This window comes from Dermochelys coriacea, chromosome 3 (assembly GCF_009764565.3).
Source record: "Dermochelys coriacea isolate rDerCor1 chromosome 3, rDerCor1.pri.v4, whole genome shotgun sequence".
In the NCBI taxonomy this organism is placed as follows: Eukaryota; Metazoa; Chordata; order Testudines; family Dermochelyidae; genus Dermochelys; species Dermochelys coriacea.
The window spans coordinates 167,593,060-167,616,162 of NC_050070.1; the positions used below are offsets into that span (position 1 = coordinate 167,593,060).

The 23,103-nt window shown below is 43.1% G+C and overlaps 1 protein-coding gene across 2 annotated transcripts in view; it reads right to left on the reverse strand.

Annotated features, from left to right (window-relative positions):
• Positions 1-476: 476 nt before the first annotated feature.
• SMYD2 (SET and MYND domain containing 2) overlaps positions 477-23,103 on the reverse strand; it is a 43,347-nt gene continuing 20,720 nt past the window's right edge. The window contains exons 5-12 of one of the 2 annotated variants that reach the window (XM_038395019.2): positions 22,211-22,335; positions 18,664-18,731; positions 16,549-16,651; positions 13,271-13,381; positions 10,086-10,206; positions 6,417-6,591; positions 4,599-4,707; positions 477-969 (exon numbers count right to left, since the gene is read on the reverse strand). In XM_038395019.2, the coding sequence (XP_038250947.1) occupies positions 889-969; positions 4,599-4,707; positions 6,417-6,591; positions 10,086-10,206; positions 13,271-13,381; positions 16,549-16,651; positions 18,664-18,731; positions 22,211-22,335 (893 nt within the window). In that variant the 3' untranslated portion in view covers positions 477-888. Of the gene's footprint in view, positions 970-4,598; positions 5,854-6,066; positions 6,592-10,085; positions 10,207-13,270; positions 13,382-16,548; positions 16,652-18,663; positions 18,732-22,210; positions 22,336-23,103 lie in introns of those variants that run through there. The other variant, XR_006280243.1, reaches the window with a different exon arrangement.

Below are 23,103 nucleotides of genomic sequence, written 5' to 3' on the forward strand. Positions count from 1 at the left end.
CTAACAAGGCAAGGTGCTTCCACTTCAGACCAGCTCACTTTACCTCCAGCCCGTGTCCCTGCTCTAGGCACTCCCCAGCCTAAGACTGTCTATGGAACCCTGTGAAACCAGGGTTCCAAAATAGCAGCAATTTATGGCACCTTCCCTTGTGGGTTCAGCGTGAAGGAGAATCCAATGTCTTCACCCTCCAAACCCATGGAACTGAAACCTTAGCCCCTGGCCCATGTGAGGTTAACAGAGGGTATACTCCAGCTTATGCCCGAGTAGACAAAAGCCTACCTCTGTAGAAGCTGCTACTGTGCCTACAGCCACTCTGAGTTGAAGTAAGATTGGGGTGGGAGCCTACAATCCAGCACCGATGCACTGAGCCTGGGTCATCAAGCTCTCAAGCTCAAATGTTTAAATGGAATAAAATTGGTAGGAAGAGACATTTTCAAACTCCTTTAAAAAAAAATAGTAGTACTGGAAACAGTGGATATAGGAAAAGCAGCTGCTTTCAATATTTAATTCTACAGAGAGTAAAAACGTTTGTCACAAGATTAGGGCATGCACGAAGCAAACAAGTAGGGCCATGACAATGTACGACTTTTACTTTCTTTCTACAGCTAATACATTCAACTTTGTAGAGGAAAAAAAACTGGTCTTCTGCACATGAGCTGTGTGAAACCATGACATTTCCTTTTTTAAAAAAGCATTTGAGAATTTGCAAAGGCTCAAGATGTTTTGCATAAGCCTTAGAGAATGCAAGATACAAGGCCCAAGTGCACGTTTGTCATGCCACTTATATTACAGAAGTGCTTTCATAGGACAGCAATTTTCAAAGCACTCTTGTAGGTTTGCTAGCAAGGCTTTTAAATAAAGGTAGCAGGACTATGTAGATTCAGAGGCTCAGTGGTCCTTGAATTCGTTTTTGATCTCTGAAATGTATGGATGATCCTTCCCATGTGCTACTTCCATAATAGCAATTGCCTGTGAAAGGAAAAAATATTCATAGTTGGCATTAGGCTAGAAGTAATCTCCTCAGGAGTGTGGAACAGTGACACCTCTTGCTCTTATCCCTTTAAAGTCATCTATTCCATAGGAAACCATATGAATTTCATTTGATAGAATAAGTTTTACATTTGTACTGCACTTTTCACCCTACAGGATCTCAAAGCATTTTTCAAAACTATGTACATACAGCACCACTGAAAATGCTGCCAACTCTAAGATAGAAAGCTGCAAGCTAGGGAATAGAGTAGAGCAGAGGTTCTTAAACTTCATTGCTCCGCCACCCGCTTCTGACAACAAAAATTACTACATGACCCCAGGCAGGGGCACTGTAGCTTAAGTGCAGGGGGAGGGGTGTGTGGGGGGGGTTAAGCCTGAGCCCCACCACAGGCAGATGGGGCAGCCAAAGCCCAAGGGCTTCATCCCTGGGCAGGGGACCTATAACTTGAGCCCCACCACACCAGCCCTGGAGACCCCATTAAAACAGAGTCGTGACCCATTTTGGGTTCCCAACCCCCAGTTTGAGAACTGCTGGAGTAGGGAATATTTTGACAGCTGTTCCAGAGCTATGAGCTCAACTCCTCTCCTATACCCATGGTAAATTGCGTGGAACCCAATTTATCTGAGCAAGTCAAGAGGGCTTCAGCAAACAGACCAGGATCAGACGTTTCAAGTCTGATACCTTGGACCACTAAGCCACTCCCACCAGCACCTAATCAAGTAATCAAACCACACATCAAAAAGGAAAATAGCGCTGAGACTTAGGCATTCATACTGCAATAAAATGCAGAGGATCTACTCAGGGTAGACAAAACCAATGGTGCTATTGTCCAAATTGCTTTAGAGTGTGTGTATTACACCAATAGAAAAATTGGGGTTTAAAGTGAGAATTGAGGGAGACTATCCATCTGGCAAAGAGCAGCAGAAAAAACAGCCTTAGGTGCAATAACAAGGACAGAGAAGAAAGTGAGACTGGAGAAGGAGTGGAGAGCACAGATATGTGGATGGAAATAGTCAGGGGAGAGTTTAAGACCAAACTTTGCCAAGGACGGAAGCCACCATGGAGCCAACGGTTTTCAACAAAATCTAAACAGGAGCCATCTCCTTGGATTTGACCACCACTTAGGATACAGTTTGGCACACAGGTCTTCTGTGTAAATTCTCTCGAGTTGCCCTGCCTTGGGTGGTCAAAGTAGTAAATCTCTTCCTCCAAAAACAGGCGGTTCAGAGTCCACATGGGTGATGGTTGCAATTCCTAGAAGCGTCAGATTAGCAGACTTCCTCAAAGTACCATTCTTTCACTAATACTGTTCAATGCATACATCGATGACTTGCCAGCAACACTCACACACAAGTTTATCTATGCCGATGACACTGGCCATAGCTATCATGCTCAATCTTTCTCAGAAACTGACATGGTCCTGAATGAGAATATGAAGCTCATGGCAGACTACTGTAGTCTGACACCTGCAGCCAAGCTCTTCCAGTTTCTATCACCTTTCATCTGCATAATGCAAGCCCATGCCATGAGTTAAATATATTTTCTTAAATGTCCAACGCCTGCAGTGCAACCTAAACCCTGTTTACCTTAGCATGACACTGGATAGGTCATTGATGTACCACAACCACTTGAAGACAGCAGCCAAAGTTAGCCCTTGGAACAACTTGCTCAGAAAACCGGCCAGCTCAACCTGGGGTGTGAGCGCCCAGACGCTTAGGACATCAGCCCTTGTCCTCTGCTATTCAACAGTAGAGTACCGTGCTCCTGTCTGGTGTTGCTTGTTTCACAGAAGGCTGCTCGATGTAAAACTTAAAAGCTATGTGCATTGTTACCGGGACTTTGTGCCACTCTGTTGCCATAGCTGCCAATACTTAGTAACATACCACCACCTCATATTCATTATGGGGGGCTTCTGGCCAAGATCAGTGAGAACAGCAACTTGCCTCTGTACTCAGACCTCTTCAACCACCTTCAACTCTTTGCATGTCTTATAGACACCCTTTCTGGTCACTTATGCCACCACAGGACATGACTGTGGAATCTGCTTGGCATAACAAGTGGGCAGTGTTAACTGTCATTAATCACACTCTTGTCACTGAACCCACCACCTGCCCACCTGGTTTTGACCAAGGCACCTGTGGTCATTCCTGAACTGGACTTGGGTAATTGTGCGGCCAATCTCTTCAAATGGTGTTTCTGTAACGACCTGCGATGTAGATGTGGTCAACTTCAGACTGTCGCATATCCTTGACGAGTGCCTGCTGACTAACTTTGACTGCGGGCTCCCGGTTCTTCACCAGGCTGGTGACAATGCAATCAAATGGCTAGGCACACTGTGCATGGCCTGAGAGACCATGAAGTAAGAACTCACAACATCTTAGAACCCATTTTACCGAGGGAATATTTACTAGGATTATCCCCTACTGGTTTTGGCTTTAGAAGATTTAAACTTCCACCTGAATAGCACCAACCACCTGTGCTTTCCCATCTCACTCAAAGGATGAAATCTAAAGATCCTGTCTGAGCTATTTCCAAAGAGATGTGAAAAGACAATTGGTTTGTTTTCTAATAAGTCTCAAGATGCAGCACCACTATCTGGGATGCTTTTGCCAGTTTGTTCAAGTGTTCCTGTAGGCTATTTTTGGAAATGAGTCTTTAGAAAAAGATATTTATGTTGGGAAACTGACTGTCAACAGATTTTCCTGCATTGTTTGTATTCTGACCAACATTAAATTGTTTAAAAATACATTTAAAAATATGTAATTTATGCAGGCTCTTGTAGGCTGGAGGTCTCCTTTAATACTGGCTCAAGTCTGTCTTACCTAAAATAAACCTCTACAAAAATCAGGAAATTCCAGGCCAAAGTAACAAAAACAAAAAGAGGTTAAGGAAACCAAAAAGGTATTTACTTGTATCAAAGAGGGTACACAGCCAAAAACAACAGGGGGAAGAAAGGATCATGAAACACACTACAGATTAGTAATGGGAGGAGAGGAATCAAAGTAAAATGTCAGGGGTTTGCTATCACAGCACACTATAATCTATCATATGCATTAAAAATTCAACCCACCTAATGAAAATTAATCCACCTGTATCCTATTCCACAATGAGTGAGAGCCAGAAACATGTTCAGTTTTTGAACAACTCAACAATATATGAACCATAGAAATAAAGCATGTAATGCTTCAGGGGCCAGGACGGGGGGGGAAATGGGTGGAAGGTAGATACATAACAAGGATGTAAATGAAATGCAACTGCACCCACAGTTACTTCTCTAGCTGAAGTGGAACTCTGACTCAATGAAGGGAATAGGCAGGGAACATGACATACATACTGTACTATTTTGATTCTGAAGTACTAAAGTTAATTGTGAAAAGATCAGGAAACACCTGCTTTGCATAACAGACAGTGAAATGATGTAACAGCAGTTGCATTGCATCTTTATAACAAATACACATTGAATTAAGGAAAGGATGAAAATCAAGTAACTAAATACAAGCCATGATAAGTTTTCTAGCAAGTCATTCATTGGTTAAGAAATGGTAACACTTCAACAATCACATGCCTAGCTAAAATTGTTATAGTTACTGGGTAAGGGTGGAAATACCTTTTTTAGAGCTGTAACTCCAGCAGTTCTGTTTTCAAGTCCCATATAAAGCCTCCCTAACTTCAGCCACATGGAGGCAACGTTCAGAGAGTATAAAGGATAATGCTTACTGCAAAAGAAAAACTTGGCTTAATCAGATCCTGCAAAAAGTTTCCACAATATTTCCCCACAACCCCTCTCCCTGGCTCTAGGTGTGAGAAGCTGGTTCCTTCTCCCTGCACATTCAATCCTTGCACACTCTGCTGTGCTTGCCATGAGTTAATATCTATTGTTTGTGGGATGTGGACACAACTGGGAATTGGACTGAGACCACAACGTTCATTTCACCCACCCCAGGCCTCTGAACAGCCATCAGGTGGCAGTGACTCGCGGTCACTGGATTTAATCTGGCCAACAAAAAGGGTGAAAAAGCTCTGTATCATTACCAATTCCCGGAGCCAGCCCTGCTCCTAAGCACCAAGGATTCTTTGTATTCCAAAGGCACGCAGTCAGCATTGTGTGTGTATGTGGGTGACTGAGGGGGGTGTACAGAACATGTATTTGGAATGCAGCTCTACAGTTGCTGCAAACTAAACTGCAGGAGCTGGGTTCAGCAGCTGACCTGGAATGCCAGTCTCTGAGCCAGTGGAAGCTGGGCAAGTCATAAGGATGATAAATACTATTCAGGCCCCGGGGCGAAAGAGAGAGCCAGCACAATCACAGCTCCCTGCCAGCTGATCTATGACTTTACACTGGCATCCAGAGGGAAAGGTTCACTTGCACTCCCTCAGCTGGAGAGCAAATTACACCTTTCGATGAGAACTTCCTGGGGAGACCTGTGGCAGGGTCAGACCCATGCATAATCTACTATCTGTAACAAGCGGAAGCATGGCCCAGAAAAGAAACCAAACAAGGGAGATTCTTTGTTTTCCTCTCAAAGGTAACATCTGGGTGGCTCTAGCTGGGTTGGGTTGCACTACCCTGTCTCGATGCAAGAGCCCTGAGTTTGCACATTCTCTCAGGCTCCATGGGAGAGGTAGCCAAGAACATCAAGGACTTGACAAGCTCAGTCTGGGAATCAGGAGAAGCAGAGTTCAAGCTCCCTCTGCTGCCCAGTCCATTCAATGGAAAAAGAGCCTTGTTGTAGCCATTTACCACGGGGTGAAGAATTAAATGAACCAAAAGGACGACTGGAATCTCTATTAACATGCAAGGGCCAGGATATTAACTACAGTATTCAGACAAGGGTAAGATTAAAAAACTACTCTTAGGCAAACTATCAATACAATAAAAAAAGGAGTACTTGTGGCACCTTAGAGACTAACAAATTTATTAGAGCATAAGCTTTCGTGAGCTACAGCTCACTTCATCGGATGCATGCTGTAGCTCACGAAAGCTTATGCTCTAATAAATTTGTTAGTCTCTAAGGTGCCACAAGTACTCCTTTTCTTTTTGCGAATACAGACTAACACGGCTGCTACTCTGAAACCTATCAATACAATATTAGAGATGACCACATGTTTCATTAACTAGGCAAGATTAGTACAGGCACCAATATAAGGAAACACAGCTGGGAGTGTAAACAGGTCCTGCAATTCTGTGGTAGGAATTTGCAAAAAGCCAAGTATTGTTAATACCTTGGCCCTATTCTGATCAAGTAAACACTGACAATCTGGTCCTGCATCTCCTTCTAAACAGGCCATGAACATTCACTACTGTACAGTGCATCTCTATACAATGTGCAATCAGATTAGTGATGCCTGCCCATATGTTTCGTTTAAACATGTGTTCAACTTACTGCATTATGTAATTAAAAATAAAAAAAACTCTTAAATTTACCTGTATGGTTTGATAATTTTTTCCCCATAGCGCAGTGCACCATCCCAGTCTTGCATGTACAGACAGACTCCCATGGCCTGATACATCATATGCAGCATATAAACATTACTATCTTCAAACACGGAGCCCATCTTGTCCAGACTAAGCTCACAAATCTCCAGTAATTCACTAGGGGGTACAGTGGAGTTAAGGAACACATTACATGAATGGTTTCCAACTACAAACCTGTGTTATACGGCTTGAGATACCCACCTTATGGTTGTCCAGTAAAGAATGGTTTTGAGAAGCTTTTCTTTAAGTACAGCTCTTCTTTGAAAATGGGACTATTTAAAATGGCATCAAGGGGTTCCAGGTCTCAGCAACTCCAGATCAAGTGTGCTCAGTTTACATGTTTTCCACCCCCCCCTTAATTGTCAGACCTGCAAACCCAGCTTTAAGACCTGAGTGGTTTTCTTGCACCAATGCTGGTGTACTTTGTGGGACCGGGGGAGGAGGGGGCGCAGTGCAGCGTGGAGGCAGGGGCTAGTGAAGAGTGGAATTTTCCACAACTGTTGCAGAATTCCCCATGTACTTACTATAAAATTGAGGGAAGACCAGAAATGACAGGTAAATACAATTGAATAGTGAGGTGGTGCGTGAGGGGTGGTCTTGTATAACATTTGTAGATTATGGAATTTAAACTGTTTCCTTCAAAAATTACTCTTGGAATGCTCAGAAGGGTGTGTGCAAGTGAGAAAAATGTGTGCGCAATTCCAGAGCTCTTCAAAGCACTCTGCAAACACTAATCCTCACAACGCCCCTGGGAAGGAGACAAGTACCGTCTTATCCTTTGGATGAACTGGAGCACGGAAAGGTGATGCAGCAAGAGCCAGGATTAGAACACTGGAGTTCCTGGGGTATGCTCAGTCCACTAGACCACACTGCCTCTCTACAGAATAGAGGCTTTTATGTCACACGTCAATGAAAAACCTGTGCAGTGCCAAAACAGTTCCCACCAACTATCGATAAAAATAAGGTCTACAGATTAAATCCTGGCTCCACTAAAATCAATGGGAGTTTTACCATTGACATCAGTGAGGCCAAAGCTTCATTCTAGATGTCTGCAATCACAAGTGCTGGGTACTTTAGGGACAGAGTAGCACTCAACCCCAAATCCTTGGTGTTCATCTAATTGTGAAATTGAGACCATTGCTTCTTCAGTTGCTGTTATCCACTTCAACAGGAATACCTGTATGTTGCCATGGAGAAGGGTCCAGAAGTAGCACAGGCTCTTTGTGAAATGGTGAGTACTTAGTCTTCTTGAGGCAGAAGAAGAAATAACTTCTGTCACTCACTGTAGAGCAGTGCCATAAAAATCTTATGTAGAGGATGTGAAAGCACTTATGGGAGAGAGGTTGAAATAGGTGTAACTATATCCCCTTGTGGCCAGATGCAGTTTGTAGTCCCCTATGCTGTGCGTCCCAAACCTTTTCTCAGCCTTGATGCAGGAATGGGGAATTTGTATATGAGCAATTCTGCAACAGTTGTGGAAAATTCCACTCTTAGTGTACCATTAGATGATCTAGGGACCGAATGGCTAGGCAGCAGTCCTGCAGAAAGGGACCTAGGGGTTACAGTGGATGAGAAGCTGGATTTGAGTCAACAGTGTGCCCTTGTTGCCAAGAAGGCTAATGGCATTTTGGGCTGTGCAAGTAGAGGCATTGCCAGCAGATAGAGGGACGTGATCATTCCCCTCTTTGACATTGGTGAGGCCACATCTGGAGTATTATGTCCAGTTTTGGGCCCCACACTACAAGAAAGATGTGGAAAAATTGAAAAGCATCCAGCGGAGAGCAACAAAAATGATTAGGGGACTGGAACACATGACTTATGAGGAGAGGCTGAGGGAACTGGGATTGTTTAATCTGCAGCAGAGAAGAATGAGGGGGGATTTGATAGCTGCTTTCAACTACCTAAAAGGAGGTTCTAAAGAGGATGGATCTAGACTGTTCTCAGTGGTAGCAGGTGACAGAACGAAGAGTCATGGTCTCAAGTTGCAGTGGGGGAGGTTTAGGTTGGATATAAGGAAAAAATTGTTCACTAGGAGGGTGGTGAAGCAGTGAAATGTGCTACTTAGGGAGGTGGTGGAATCTCCTTCCTTTGAGGTTTTTAAGGTCAGGCTTGACAAAACCTGGCTGGGATGATTTAGTTGGGGTTGGTCCTGCTTTGAGCAGGGGGTTGGACTAGATGACCCCCTGAGGTCTCTTCCAACCCTGATATTCTATGATCTTGCGTTTGGGTCTGCTCTGTGCTCCTCTCTCACTCAGGATGTCAGGTGGATGGTTAAACTGCTCAAGCAAAACTTTTTATTTAAGATTAAAAATACAAACAAATCCCATCTAGTTTTAAAAGCCTTTTGAAGGGTTTTCCTCCATGGCTCTATTCCATGCTTATTTTGCACTAGCAGACGCAGATCCCAGTCACGACCAGGGAATGATTCTGTGCAACACATATGAAGACACAATCTGTGTCCTGAAGCATTTACAATGTAATCTTTAGTGGAAACAGTTTTCTGTGGGCCACACCTATCTCCTCTGCTGCAAAACCAGGCTCAGCGAGCAGGGTGGGAGGCTCAGCTCAGTTTTATTTTTACAGGTGCTTGCAGCTGCTGCTCTGCAGAGGTGCTGCAACCCCGTGTTGCACAAGAACAGAAAGACCCCCTGCTTAACGCCTCGTAGCCACTCCTTCCAACATTTAAAATCAAGACTATTCTATCGTTAAATCTTCATGGCCCTTGACATTGCTAAGTTCAGCTAGGGAGACCCTTTAACATCAACCACCGGCCCCTACTTCCTCCCCATCCACTGATTCTGGTGTCAAGTCCCCAGATATTCTCAAGGGCTAAATTGTCATGTGTCAAATCAGGGGAGATGCAGCCAGAGGGCCAAATCCAGACCTAGTATAAAGGGGTGAAAGTCTATTGAGTGCACTCTGGGCTGAGGCTGGGTCAGATGTAACACTTTAAAAAAGCAACCAACATAGACTTGGCCTGGATGCCAACAGAAGGAAACTTCAGGCCGTGAGCAATTAGCCTGTATGGCTTGGCTAAGGGCCACAGCCACTGAGGTCCATTGGACTGGTCCTTCACTTCAGGACAGTAAGTCCAGACTCTCTGTAAATAGTATCACTAACCTTCCTAACTGCTTTGACATTTCAAGGGTTTTTAAGTCATCCTGCTGTTGGCTCAGTTCTTTATTTTTCTACCCATTATGTCTTAAAAAGTATGGGCTTCTGCACAAACACAGATTGGCCAAAAAGCCATCTAGCTCTGGGATGTGGTGGATCTATTTGAATATTTTCTACCTGTTAAAACGTACCTGACTCACGACAGGAAACAGTTTCAGTTTAAAGGGAAACAAACACATTCTTCAGCATAACACCACATTTTGTAAAGAGAAGGCAGTAACGCAATGTTCTGATGATCCCTCAGACACGCACGCACCCACTTCAGAGAAAATTCTCTCTTCACAAACAAAGAGGAGAACAACATTGTCTAGCTTCTAACTGCCTTCAAAAGTGCATTGTGGGGGGTTGGGGGAGTTTAAAAGGAGTGAGCCTCAGGATATCAAAAAGATTTAAAACTTGCAAAACAAGCCATCAGGGGCAAGAGAAAGGCAAGGCAAAGGATATATTTGTAGTGTTTGGCTCTCCTGAATTCCTCAATCACATTTCGGGCATATTTGATCATGTCTTGGACAGTTTCTGCTGATGGAGGTTCACTCAGTTTGCGGATTTCCAATTTATCTTTGTCCTGAAGGAAGCACATGAGAATTACAAATGCAATCCCAAACCTCACAGGCAAAGGAACAGCCACACAGAGTTTAAAAGCTACATAAAATTAATAAAATAAAAAGGCATGGTTGGAATTTTAGGCTCCCACAAAGAAACCACTGAAATCTGCAGGGGAGAAAACAGACAAAGTAGACTATTCCTCTGCAATTTTTCTCTAAACCTTTGGCTGGAATGCTCTGAGCTTGCAAACTCCTGGACGATGACTGCATCCATAACGCAAGAGCTATCCCAAGGCGTAGAGATTTCACAGATCTTAAGACAAGACAGACCATTATGATCTACTCTCACCTGCATAACACAGGACACAGAATTTCAACCAGTCTGGCCCCATTGCATAGGTATAACAGCAGATTTTGTCCACTGTTCTGCATTTGCTTGATCTGCTCATCTGACATCACCCTCCTTTGTCAATAAACCAAGAGTTTTCCAGTATTGTTTTTATACAGATTTGTAAAGTGTAGTAACTGGACACACCGTCAGTTACTAACCCACTTCAAAATAAGAAGTTTCACTGCTTATTTGACACAAGTTTTCTAAATTCCCATAATAAAAACCCAGACATTTTAGGCTCACCAAGAAATTTAATTCAATTCCATACTTCCCCTTCATGTCCTTTTGACTGTAGATATTTCCATAAGAGGTAGAGTGGCAGGTTGTTTTGTGAGTGGTACATTGTTACATGTTATGGGTGAAATCGCCACTCCACTGATGCCAGTTGCAAAAACTCCCATTGACCTCAACAGGGGCAGGATTTCACCCTATATTTATATTTTAAGAAAACTGAGTGTGATGGTCATGGAGTTCTATATAATATTCGAAGAATAACTAGGTAGCACATCAGTAATGAGAAACCAATATATACTGGGGGTTATGGAATATTTATTATATGTCTGAAATGCTTAAAATCAGTGGGGACTACAGCAAGAACAAGCAGGAAAGCAACACAATGGTCCCCGATAAGAATATCCAGGCACACCTTTGAAAGACAGAGGAAGCGATAAGTTTCAAGGATCCTACATCCTGTCTCCAAGGAAGAAGCAAGTTTTATTTTGCCAGGCTGGGAACCTGGAGATCAACAGGACCAAGCAGCTTTGAAAGGACATTCTCTCTCAGGGAAGTGTGGGGGTGCAGGAGGAGGATGGTTTGTGAATTATGGGAACAGACTTCACTCATGAGACTCTCAGGAGGGGTGTCAGCAGCAACTGACACCACCTTGTACAAAGGCCCAGTTCAAGCAGCCTAGGTCAGTCCTGGACCTGGGCAACAGTGGCATAAATCCAGTCAGCAAGAAAAAGAGGCCAAGTCCATAAACATCACATAAAGAAGTAAAAAAAAAACAACCTTTGGTCCTTAAGGCTCCCCTCTCCAGCTACCTCCCTTGTACTTCCAGGAGGGAAGTATTCTCTCAGAGGCAAGCAAGCACTTGCTCCTCTAACAGAGGGTTATTACTCCCTTGAAGTCTTGAGCTCTTCTACCTGGTCTCTTCCTCCTTCTTCTTTATACTTGGGTTTGCCCTCATTAGCTACAGCAGCTGGGGCCTTCTCTCTCCCTAATTGAGATTTCTCACAGCTGAGGTAGGGAGGGATTGGTTTTGCTGTCTGCAGGCAGGCAGGCTTCTCACCCCCTGCCTGCCTCTCTTTTGTGTAGGATTGTATACCCCACCTCACAAGGGAGCCATAGGAATCTTAGACCTACAGGATCCCTATGTGGAAAATAGCTAGATACCTGGTAAACTAGACATGGGTATTGTTTGTTTTAAGACCTGTTTTTTCTTTTGTCATATTAAATACGTTGCTTTAAGGAGACGCCAGTCACTGGTTACCACTGTTTTTGCCTTAGCGAGAACAGAGCTGCAGATGCTGGGCACAAGTCAGTCCTGCTGAATAATCATGGTTGATCACAGGGGCCTGCAGCCCAGTATCTGATCTGAGTGGGAGAACTGTGTAATTTCACCCTCAGAAAGCTGAGAGCTACAGGCAAGAGACCTGAAAGAGGGTATACTCAAAGAAATCAAGAGGGGTCAGAGGAGCAGTCAGCCTGGTAATTGTGACATATTTCCTACTAAAATAAAGCCATCTATATATAGATCTTTGGTTAATTTGTACAGTTAACTGTAACCTACAGTATGTAACAAATCAATTATTTTTTCTGCCTAACAAGACAAAAATCAATTTCTTTTTAATAAAGAGCTTTTATTGAAACCTTGTTCCTACAGCTACCATCACAATGCCTTTTTTTCCTCGGACTACATATAACAAGGGTAACGCACAAGGTCATGGAAATGATACAAAAGTTAGCCCATCTGATAGTTAGTGCCACACATGTATTGTCACATTAAAGCTGATCTGCTGCGCAAGTACAAGAACTCAGTTAAGCAGAGATTTGTTTGCTGAAAATCCCCAATTATCAGGCTGTGGGAGCCATTCAGCACAGAATTAGGTTTTAATTAACTCTTTTAACTGTACTCTTTGAAGTCAGTGGCAAGCCAGGATTGATACTGATGGGTTCATGATCAAGCCCTAAATTCCCCCTGTGAAATCCTTGTGGTACTTCTTGGTTCACAGAAGAAAGACCAGAATTAATCAAATCATTCAGTACATCACTGGTACCATAAACTGCAGTGAGACTTCTGATATTTGAAATGTTGCACCCTGGGATACCTTCAGAAAGCCAGGAAGAACCAAGAGAATTTCACAATATGCGGGGGAGGAAGGAAAGAATACCAAAGTCAGAAAAAACTGTTTTCTGTGCCAAATGCCCCATACATCCCATTTGTGATTTGTGGAGACACTCAGTACAAAAACCAAGGTCTAACAGTTTTCAGATTACCTTTAAGCAAGTACCTACCAGGATATTCCATGATACTTTATGGTTACAGTGGAGAGAAAGGGAATGAGAGAAGGTCTCAGACAGAAAGCACTCCCTACATTCCAAATCTGATTAGTCAGATAGAAAACAGCATGAAAGCCTCTGGTATGTGGGTAGGTCATCAGGAACATACTTCTATACCCTGCTTATATTACCTTTTCTTTAGTAATGCATTCCCTGCAGTCACAGGTGAAGAAATAGGAGTCTCTTAACCGATCATTTCTATCTTCTGTAGGGTACAACAGATCGATATAACTGGTAAAAATCTAGAGGAAAAACATACCAAATCAATAAAAAAAAGTATGTAACAAAGTAAGTGCACCCGCATATTTATAATAAACATCACATACACACAATCCATATATTTCAAATATCTAATATAATCAGATCACCATATACCTGTACAACAGAGGTGGGCAAACTACGGCCCGCAGGCCACATCCGGGCCGCGGGACCCTCCTGCCTGGCTTCTGAGCTCCTGGCCCAGGAGGCTAGCTCCTGGCCCCTCCCCCACTGTCCCCCTTCCCCTGCAGCCTCAGCACGCCATGCCATGCTCTGGGCAGCGCAGTTGCAGAGCCGCGGCCTGAGCCGGTGCTCTGGCACCAGCCACCAGTGCTCCAGGCAGCGCAGTAAGGGGGCAGGGAGCAGGATGAGTTGGATAGAGGGCAGGGGAGTTAGAGGTGGTGATCAGGGGGTTGGGGGTGTGGATAGGGGTGGGGGCAGTCAAGGGACAGGAAGCAGGGGGTGGTGGATGGGACAGGAGTCCCAGGGAAGCCGTTAGGGGGCAAGAAGTGGGGGGGAGAAGGGTCGGATAGGAGGTGGGGGCTGGGCCACGCCTGGCTGTTTGGGGAGACACAGCCTCCCCTAACCAGCCCTCCATACAATTCTGGAAACCCGATGTGGCCCTCAGGCCAAGAAGTTTGCCCACCTCTGCTGTACAACATATCACATCCCTACAATCACATCACCTGTCCACTAATCCCACCTCCCAGGGACTAATTCTTACATTCAAAACTTCTCAGCAGCTCCAATCAGTTGCCATTTCATTAATTCAGTCTGCCAGAGAAATGCTTCCTCCTTCTAAGGGTGGAATTTCCCCTCTGACTGAGGCTCAGGACTGGCAAGATTCTGGACGGGGCAAGTGAGCTTTTCTGTACCTAAATATGTCATGGCTTTAAGTGTGCCATCTCGGGCTCCTGCCAGGCTAGAAACCGGGGCCTAAGTGTTTAGTGATTTGAGGTGTTCAACTTGAGAAACCTTCAAGGGGCCTCACTGTCAGAGGCTGGGTGCTCTGCTCTTTCTGAAAACCAGGTCCCTTTACTGTGTCTCCAGTTGGGCACCCAGAATCACTAGCAGCTTTGGAAAATTTAGGACAGAGCTTTAATTTATTGGGGGAGATTTCCACTTTCCAAGAGATCCAGTGCTTCAGTTCTGGAAGGGTATTTTAAAAATCAAAATGTAAAGCAGTGATATTTTTAAGTACTCAAAAAAAAATTACAGATCATTTTACAGGCATTTCTCATTCACTAGTTTTAGTTTTAATTTCCCTCTCCCTGAGCCCTGTACAATGGAACTCTTGGCAACTAACTAAACTGAACTGTTTTGTGTTTTAAAATGGTATCCTCCTAAGAAACATCCTAAATACACAGAACAGTTGACCACTTTATCACTGAAGAGCAAAATAATAAGCGAGAAATAAGAAAGTTGAACCAAGTCTTAAAATGTTGTGCTAATCTGATCTAGTCTTTTCTGGTCTGTTACCCTCTCTTAACAGCAATCAATTTCACTCAGTAATTATACTTGTTTTTATTCTATGCTGGCACTCAATTTATTTCCCCAGGCACAAAACACACAAGATGCAGGAGCTGTAAGTGGAAACGGAGAGTTTTCTGATGCAATGGCTACACTGAACCAGAAGATGGAGACACAGGCCACGTGACTGTAGTACACAAGCAAAGCGATTCATTCCAACACACTTTGTCCACACACTGCACATTTTTTAAATGTTAAAAAGACCAATTATGGGATACAAGATTCCGGTTTTGGGAATTTTCTACCGAAGGGCCAGCAATTGTCTTGTAAATAACAGTCCAGCTTCAAAAGTTAAGATGTCAAGAGATGTGTTATAGTTCTCATTTTAACCCCACAAACAGTAAGTCCATTATAAAAAGATACTACGTCCAGGATGTCACAAATAGCCATCTTGAAATTATCTCACGTGCATTAATTAAACTTTGTTTGCAATGTGTGCTGCTGTTACTGTGACCAACTCCCCTACTTAGAATGAGGAGTCATCATACACCTAGGTTGTCCCATTACTCAGGCAAGTAACTCTTTACCCATAGCCGGTAAGGAGTGTTCACAGTCTGACCCCAAACAGCTTTCCCCCTCTTAGTGACTTCAGTCACATTATTTTTATTACACTTAAAGAAATAAAAAGCCAAAGCAAATAAATAAATAAATAAATAAATTAAATTAAATAGACAGACAAATGCTACCAAAATTAACCTCAAACTTATTCTAGCGTGATTAATCTTTATCATTCATACGCCATTATCAAGGGTGTAACAGTGAAATCCTACACAAACTCCATCATTATTTAGCAAATGCACCATTGTTGTTACTCAAGATTATGGTTGAGCACCTCCCCCCACCCTGCCCAAGATAAATTTAACAGATAACGATGGTCTTTGCTGATGAAGACACATTGTTAAAGATCAGTGACTGATCCAGATGGGCTGGACGCAACCTAAAAGGCCTAGTTCTAGTCAGGGGAAATTCAATCCAGCCTTCATTGACAGTCTTGCCCCCCCTGGGGTCATAGAGGTCAAAATAACGTCATTCTTTCACAGCATGGGCCTGTCTTATCCAGTCTGGTATGGATGAGTTCCATGTTATGCGATCGCTCTGTCCAGACAGAAGTAGGATAGCAGAGAAGTGATCAGTCCCCCTTTTACTTGGTCTTGTTCTGTCTATCTCCACATCTTCCTTACAATACTATTATATTGGTAATGGTAATTATTACAGTAATAATAATAGTTTACATTCATTTGATCCTTTTCATATGGGGATCTCAAAGCATCAGCTAAACATCAATAACTCAAGCCTCAAGGCTAGCTACTTACACCCATTTTACAGATAGAGAAAGTGAGGCACAGAGGGGTCAGGTTCCTGCATTGAACTGGTGGCAGAGATCCAGTGCCCTGCTTTCCATTCCCCTGCTCTACCCACCAAAAAGACACTGTCCCCCCTTGCCCCACCCCTGATTTTTTTTTTTTTAAAGTGAGTTTTCAGAACTGATTGAAAGACAAGAGACATGAGGAAGAGGCTTCCATTTTAACTGGAGAGACGTTTGACAAGCCAAGTTCACCCCCACTTTACCACGTGCATGCCCACACACCACTGCATTTACACTCTCATGATATGCATTTACCTCATCTCCAGATTCAATCTCTTGAACAGCTCGGACTTCAGCTAAGGTCCCTTTGTAGGTTACAATCACATTTGGGCAACAACTATGGTTCATCAGTGCAACACTGTAAAAGCAAAAGAGCAATTTTTGTGTCCAAAAGCAAAAAGGATCACTTCAGCATCTAATAGCTCAAGTCACCTTGCTCTGCAAGATGTGTCTCAGCTAAAAACATAGGTAACCTTAGGAAAGGCTATAGTATTGTTATTATAAAATTACAACCAATTGTTTTGCTAATGAATAGGGTAGGATCAGACAAACTGTCCTTCCATCCCTTGTTGTGCAGCATGCCAAACGCTACTGTGTAGCTGCTGTCCAAAGGTGACTATATTACAGTGGTATGTATAACGGGAGCAGGCCTTGTAAAGTCAATGGCAAGTCTCAGTGGGACCAGAGCCAGGCTCATAGCTTGAGAAGTGCCTGGGGAATCCCTTGGGGAAGAGAAGCACTGTGTATTATTATACTTGAAAGCAATGCAGACAGAAACTTGGTACACAAAAAGCCACTTGTTTGCACTGGAGTCTAAGACCAATAGTAAAACTTATCAACTTCAGAGAGAGCAAAAGCAGGCCCCAAGTCTTAAAAATAATTATTTTTCAGTTATGCACACAAAGTGTGCAAAAACATCCTAACTGCTGGGGAAAAGTATGTCCCCCAGCACTCTGGGCTCTGAGAAAATTCAGTTTGTCTGTTTTATTAGACACAGTAGCTAAAATACCTTCTATAACCCCACCCCCCACCTCCAAAATAATAATTGCATCTTTGGTCAGAGATTAAGGAGAAATCTTAGCTCAAAGGTATAATTGTTAAATTCGAAAGGCCTAATTCACAGAGTTGCTGAGCACCCTCAGACAGAAAGGATGGTCTTACGGTTAAGGAATTAGACGGCACTCAAAGGCTCTAGGTTCAATTCCCTGTTCTGCCATAGATTGCCTCTCTGACCTTGGGTAAGTCACTTAATCTGTCTGTACCATAGTTCCCCATCTGTAATAGGACAACAGCATCACTGCCTGTCTCTCACCCTTTGCCTTGTCTTTTTAGATAGTGTAAACTCTTTGGAGGAAGGACTGTCTTATTCTGTTTATGTACAATATAAACTGCACTTAGCACAATAGCATCCAGACCTCAGTCAGGGACTCTAAATGTTAAGGTAATACAACCAACCACCACCTTGTATTTCCCACTGATGTCGATGGAAGCATGTGCCTAGTACCTTAGAAAACTCAAATTAAGCAATACCTTCAATATGGGCTTATAGTCATCTCCTTAGCTATATTGTGAGCAGCAAGAGGGGAATTTGCATACCAACTCCCTTGAAGCGGGCACCTTTCTTCCTCTTGAGCACTAGAAAGACCCATGTCTCCTATTCCACAAACAGCACTTTAATAACAACTGCGATTTATTTCTAGAGCTGACAGAGTTTGTACATAATTTTTCACTGTCATGGCAACATAACACATCTCACTGTTAAAACATCGGAGGAGGAGGTTGGAGGGATGTATGAAGGAGATCTGCTACTTAAAAAGGAACAAAGCTAGGGAAATTGCATTGAATAAAGACTAATCACTTGGTCAGAGAGCACCAGGTTAAGGATTCCACCAAACTAAAAACAAAACGGAAAGATTTTATGGGGGAAGTCATCTATGCAACTATTTTCAATTTCTTTTGATCACTAGAAGCCCATTGGTTCATATCAATCTAGGTGTGGTTCACACCCGGAGTTTCATGGCTTCAAAATAAACTGAAAGGGTAACTCTGCTGAAATCATTAAGTTTTTAAATCAAAGCTGTCTAAAATCATAAACTGATTCACAGACACAACAAAAGCAGGGGAAACTTCCTTTTAAAAAGTTTGCACAACTCCATTGCACAGTACTATACATGTCCCTCTATGTACACTAGACAGTTCTCTGAAGCCACTGTGCTACAACTCCAGTATCCTGGAGTATTTCATTAGAGACAGAATCATAACCATGGGTTAATTCAATTTACCACGTCTAACATGTATCGGGGCTTTTTTTTTTTAAAAAATATATATATATATATATTTTTATTGTTTAAAAAATAAAATCCAACCTACTCAGGAAATATTGCTGATCCCAAGTGAGACAGTTCTTCATCTTCAATTGTGAAGCCATTACAATTAACCTAAGGAAAAGAGAAAGTGATTATCTTAGACCTCTGGTAATCACAATCTTCTGGTTTAATATTCCACGTTTACATACTATATTCCTCTGGCTATAAGGGACCACACTGAGCAGAAGTCTGGTTGCAATTCTGTTTATTCTTAGTCGGTATTTATTACAGAGCTACTGGTGTTCAGAGTCCTCATGTTGAGGAGCTTAGTCTTTTAGGCAGACTAAATGTAACAGATAAAGACTCATGCACCAGAGTAGGATCAGACCACAACACAGAGGAAATCAGCCTTTGGATAGCCAAGGACAGGACATGAGGCTTAAGAAGAGTTTGGAAGAAGGAGGGACAGGTTGCCTGTATAGAGTGAGACTATTCCAAACAGAGAGGACATTGTGAAACAAAGGCACAAAGCTGAGAAGTGGCAGAGGAGAGAAAAGGCCAATCCTGCTTCAAATGGAAATTTAACGACAGATGTCAATGGGACCAGGATCTGGCCCAGAGCAATGCTAACAGAGGAGTGGACAGAGCTATGTGCACAAAGAAAAGGGAGGGTGAACAAAACCAGACAGACAGAGAAGGGCCTGTGCAGTGCCTTGAATATGACACACAGGGCCTGGCACAGTGGGGCTGCAACCTGGTCAAGGCCTCAAATTGCACCTGCAGTACAAATATTTATTTATTAGTAATGGACAAAGAACTTGAACTTTGTGGAGAATAGAGTAGAAGCTAACGCTGGGAATACATGACAGTGGAGACATAGTGGGAGGGGCAGAAGCAGACAGGTTTAATTAAACTACACGGACACAGGACAAGGCCAGATATTTGCCAATACACTTGAAAGAGAGGAGTCAAGCAAGCCATAAAGCCATGTCCTGAAATCCCTACTCATGTTTTTTCTCTCGATGGTTCAATGGGAGGTTAGGGCTAGTCTACCCTACCACACGCAACAGTACAGCTGTGCTGCTGTAGCAAGTCTGGTGCAGACCCACTATGCCGATCGAAGAGCACTCTCCCATCAGCATAATTACTTCACCTCTGCGAGAGGTGGAAGCTACAGTGGCGGGAGATGCTCTTCCGCTGACATTGTGTGATGTAACTTGCGCTGTTGAGGGGTTGGCTTTTTCACACCCCTGAGTGATGCAACTTACATTGACTTAAGCGGTAGTGTAGACAAGCCCTTAGTCTAAGTAAGAACTTCTGGATTTGGCCTATGGCAGTCTCAGTGCCAATGCGTGTGCACTAAACATTTAAAGCTGCACTTCCCGTATATGTTCAGTCACTAAAATCCATCTCAACCCCAATCAAGTAGTTTAGTCCCCATTTTGATGACAGCTGCATTTATGCCAACAGAAAGTTAACCCCCTATACGTCTCCCTGCCAGTATCGATAAGCTCTCCTTTCCATGGTGATACCAAAATGGAATGAACACAAACTGTTGTCTCACAAGTGACAAATGAAGACACAACAGACCCAGGTGTGGCTGATCAAGTATAGACTAGTAGGATTGTCAACTGCACATGAAGCCCCCTGAAAGAATCCCTCATCTTTCCTCTTTACTGAAACTACCGGGAACATACATTTATGCTCCACCAGCCAAACTACAGTTAGGAATGTACTTTATAAGCAGTGTGAAACCCCACCCCCAACCCACCTCGACCATCCTTCAGATAAAGAGCAATGAACTACATAAGCAGAATTCATGGTTCTAAATAAAAAGAGTCCTCACCAACACCACCTTCAGAATGGTAAAATAACTTCTAATGATAATCACTTGTCCCAGTCAGGATGGGGGCCTCATCATGCTAGGTGCTGTACAAACATCCTGCCCCAAAAGCCAACAATCAAATTTAAAACAAGAGACACAAAACAGGTGAGCATAAAACAGGCGGGAAGGAGGATGAGGCTAACAGCAATAAGAACATAAGGTTACATAGGCTGGTGACAAACACAAAATGTGATGGTTCCAATTGATTTGTAAGTGTTTTTTAAAAAAAAAATATATATATATGTGTCCGGTACCTCCACCTACCCTCAACCTATAGTCATCAGTAGGTGGGTCTTTCTTGTAAGCATCATAGCAGAAATGGGTCAGGAGAAGGGATTTGAAGGATAAGAGGTTAGTCGGTTAGAGTTTAATTCAGGGAGAGCGTTCCATGTGCAAAGGGAAGTTTGTGAAACCTGAATGGCGTTCAAGGCTGGCATCAGTGATTCAACAGAGGATAAGAGACTAGAGCAGGGAAGAAAGGTGGGGGCAGAGTAATGCAGACTCTAGAAGGAGGGGACAAGCCCCTTGAGCACGATGTGGTCAAGAAGGGGTGTCAGTGGATGGACCTGGAGGAATGTGTAGAGCGTAACATGGACATGGTGACAGTCTACGATGCTGATCTCATTAGCCCGGTTTTGTATGGACAGAAGGGAGCAATGCAGATGTCAGGGATGCTGGGGAAGAGGGATCTGCAGTACCCAAGAGCAGGAAATGAGGAGTCAGCAGCATGCAGAAAGTAGCTGAAGCAGTGGGAGCTGACAAGATTGCCCAAGAACAGAGTGGCATGGGAGAAGCTACTGTTTTAGTAAAAATCAATTAATCTTTGTGGGCTCTGGCTGCTTTCCAGCAAAATATTCAAAATCACAATAAGAATCTGGACAGGTCAGATTCCTTAAATCGAAGCAGAGGTTTGGATGCATCTCTTTCTAGATCACTTGGCAAACTGAAAAGGCTTACAAAAAATAAAAAGGAAACTTTTCATTCACCAAAGAAAAAACCAAACAAACAAAAAGTGAATATGGGAAATCAGATGGCTTAGAGGATAAGTAATGGAATACAGTACTGGAACTTTCACCTGAAGTACAGCAGTTTAACTGCTAATTAAAGTAAGAATAGCAACAATGACCTCTTACTGGTAGGCATTGGCCTATACAAAAGGAGTGGGCAGTCTCAGTCCAATAGTAGGCTGTTGTCCACATCTCAAAAACCTACCATCACAGATGTCACAGCACCTTTGTTGGAGGCTTAAACAGGGAGTACAGATAGAAAGATAGAGTGATGCTTGGCAATTCTGGATTTAAATGTGCATTCACATTTATTTATTTTTTTTTAGGCGGTGATGAGAGGGTGCAGGCATGAAGGCGAAATGTCACTCTTAGAGCATCACAGCTATTACTGTGTCCAAAAGATACATGCAATCTGGATATATGTGAAATTCAAGGTGAGAGAGAGGTGAAATTAAACATTTTAAGATTTCAAAATGTTATCCAAAATGATATTCTGCCTCCTTGCCACTCATCCAGAGCAGTGATAAATGAACTACCAGATCACATTTAGAAACTGGTGCCTGGGAGGAACACCATAGCAATGTTTTATCACTACTACCTCTGCTGTGGATACAAGGAAAGCTGTTCTTATTGCTGTCTTTTGCTTCTTTCTTTGCTTCATGAAGACTAGATTCTCACAATACCACCTACCTAAACGGATTTTATTCTAGCCAACTTACTTGTGCAAAGAGGACTACAAGGGCAGCGTTGTCAGGGTACGCTATGTGCTTTGAATAAAAGTGATGAAGCGCAGCAATGTCATTCTGAATCAGCTCTCTCTTTTCATTGTCTAGTTTATCAAGGTCTGTGGATAAAGAAGACATCCTGTTTCAATACAAAGAACTCTCTCCTGGTTAACTGCAGCCATATTTAAGTTAGAACAGGTCATAACTTGGATGGAAGACCCCCAAGGAACAGCTGTATGGAGGTACTGCAAGAAGTGGTTGTGATTGCTTCTCCTTCCAAGGCCACGTGTATACACTGGGAAAATGCATGAGATTAGAAAATGTTGGATGATGCTTTTTTATTAACAAGAGATTAAACACAATACCCCTTACTGAGAACAAGAACAGTAGTGTTTAAAACATGTTAGCTGATGGTTAACTTAGCCCTAGGGTTAACCATGGCTGTGAATATGTTCTTATACACTACTTGGCCCCGTCTACAAAAGGTTCTAAGCCACATTTAATATGCTAGTGAAAAGTTTCCCAACATGACAGACCTTCCCCATGTAGATGTGTCCTAGTCAGTATTGAAAGTGTCCCAGTATAAACACTAGAAGAGACTGTTCTGCACCCCATCCAAAAGACAGGATCTCCAATAGCAGAGTTCCTAACCACTTGCCGTCATTGAAGGTCTCTACTATTTGCAAGGCCTGAGGCATCAGCAGCGGTGTCCTGGGATACTTGTCTGGTCCTGTCGTGGTGTTTTATATCCAATCCCACTCATGGTTCCAGCCAAAACCCTGGGCAGCTAAGCCATCCAACATTTGGAGGGGGCTGTGGACTGAGCATTTTCCCAGTCCCTTCTCTGCCTGAGACACTTTTTGCTCTCACTCCAACAGAAGCAGAAT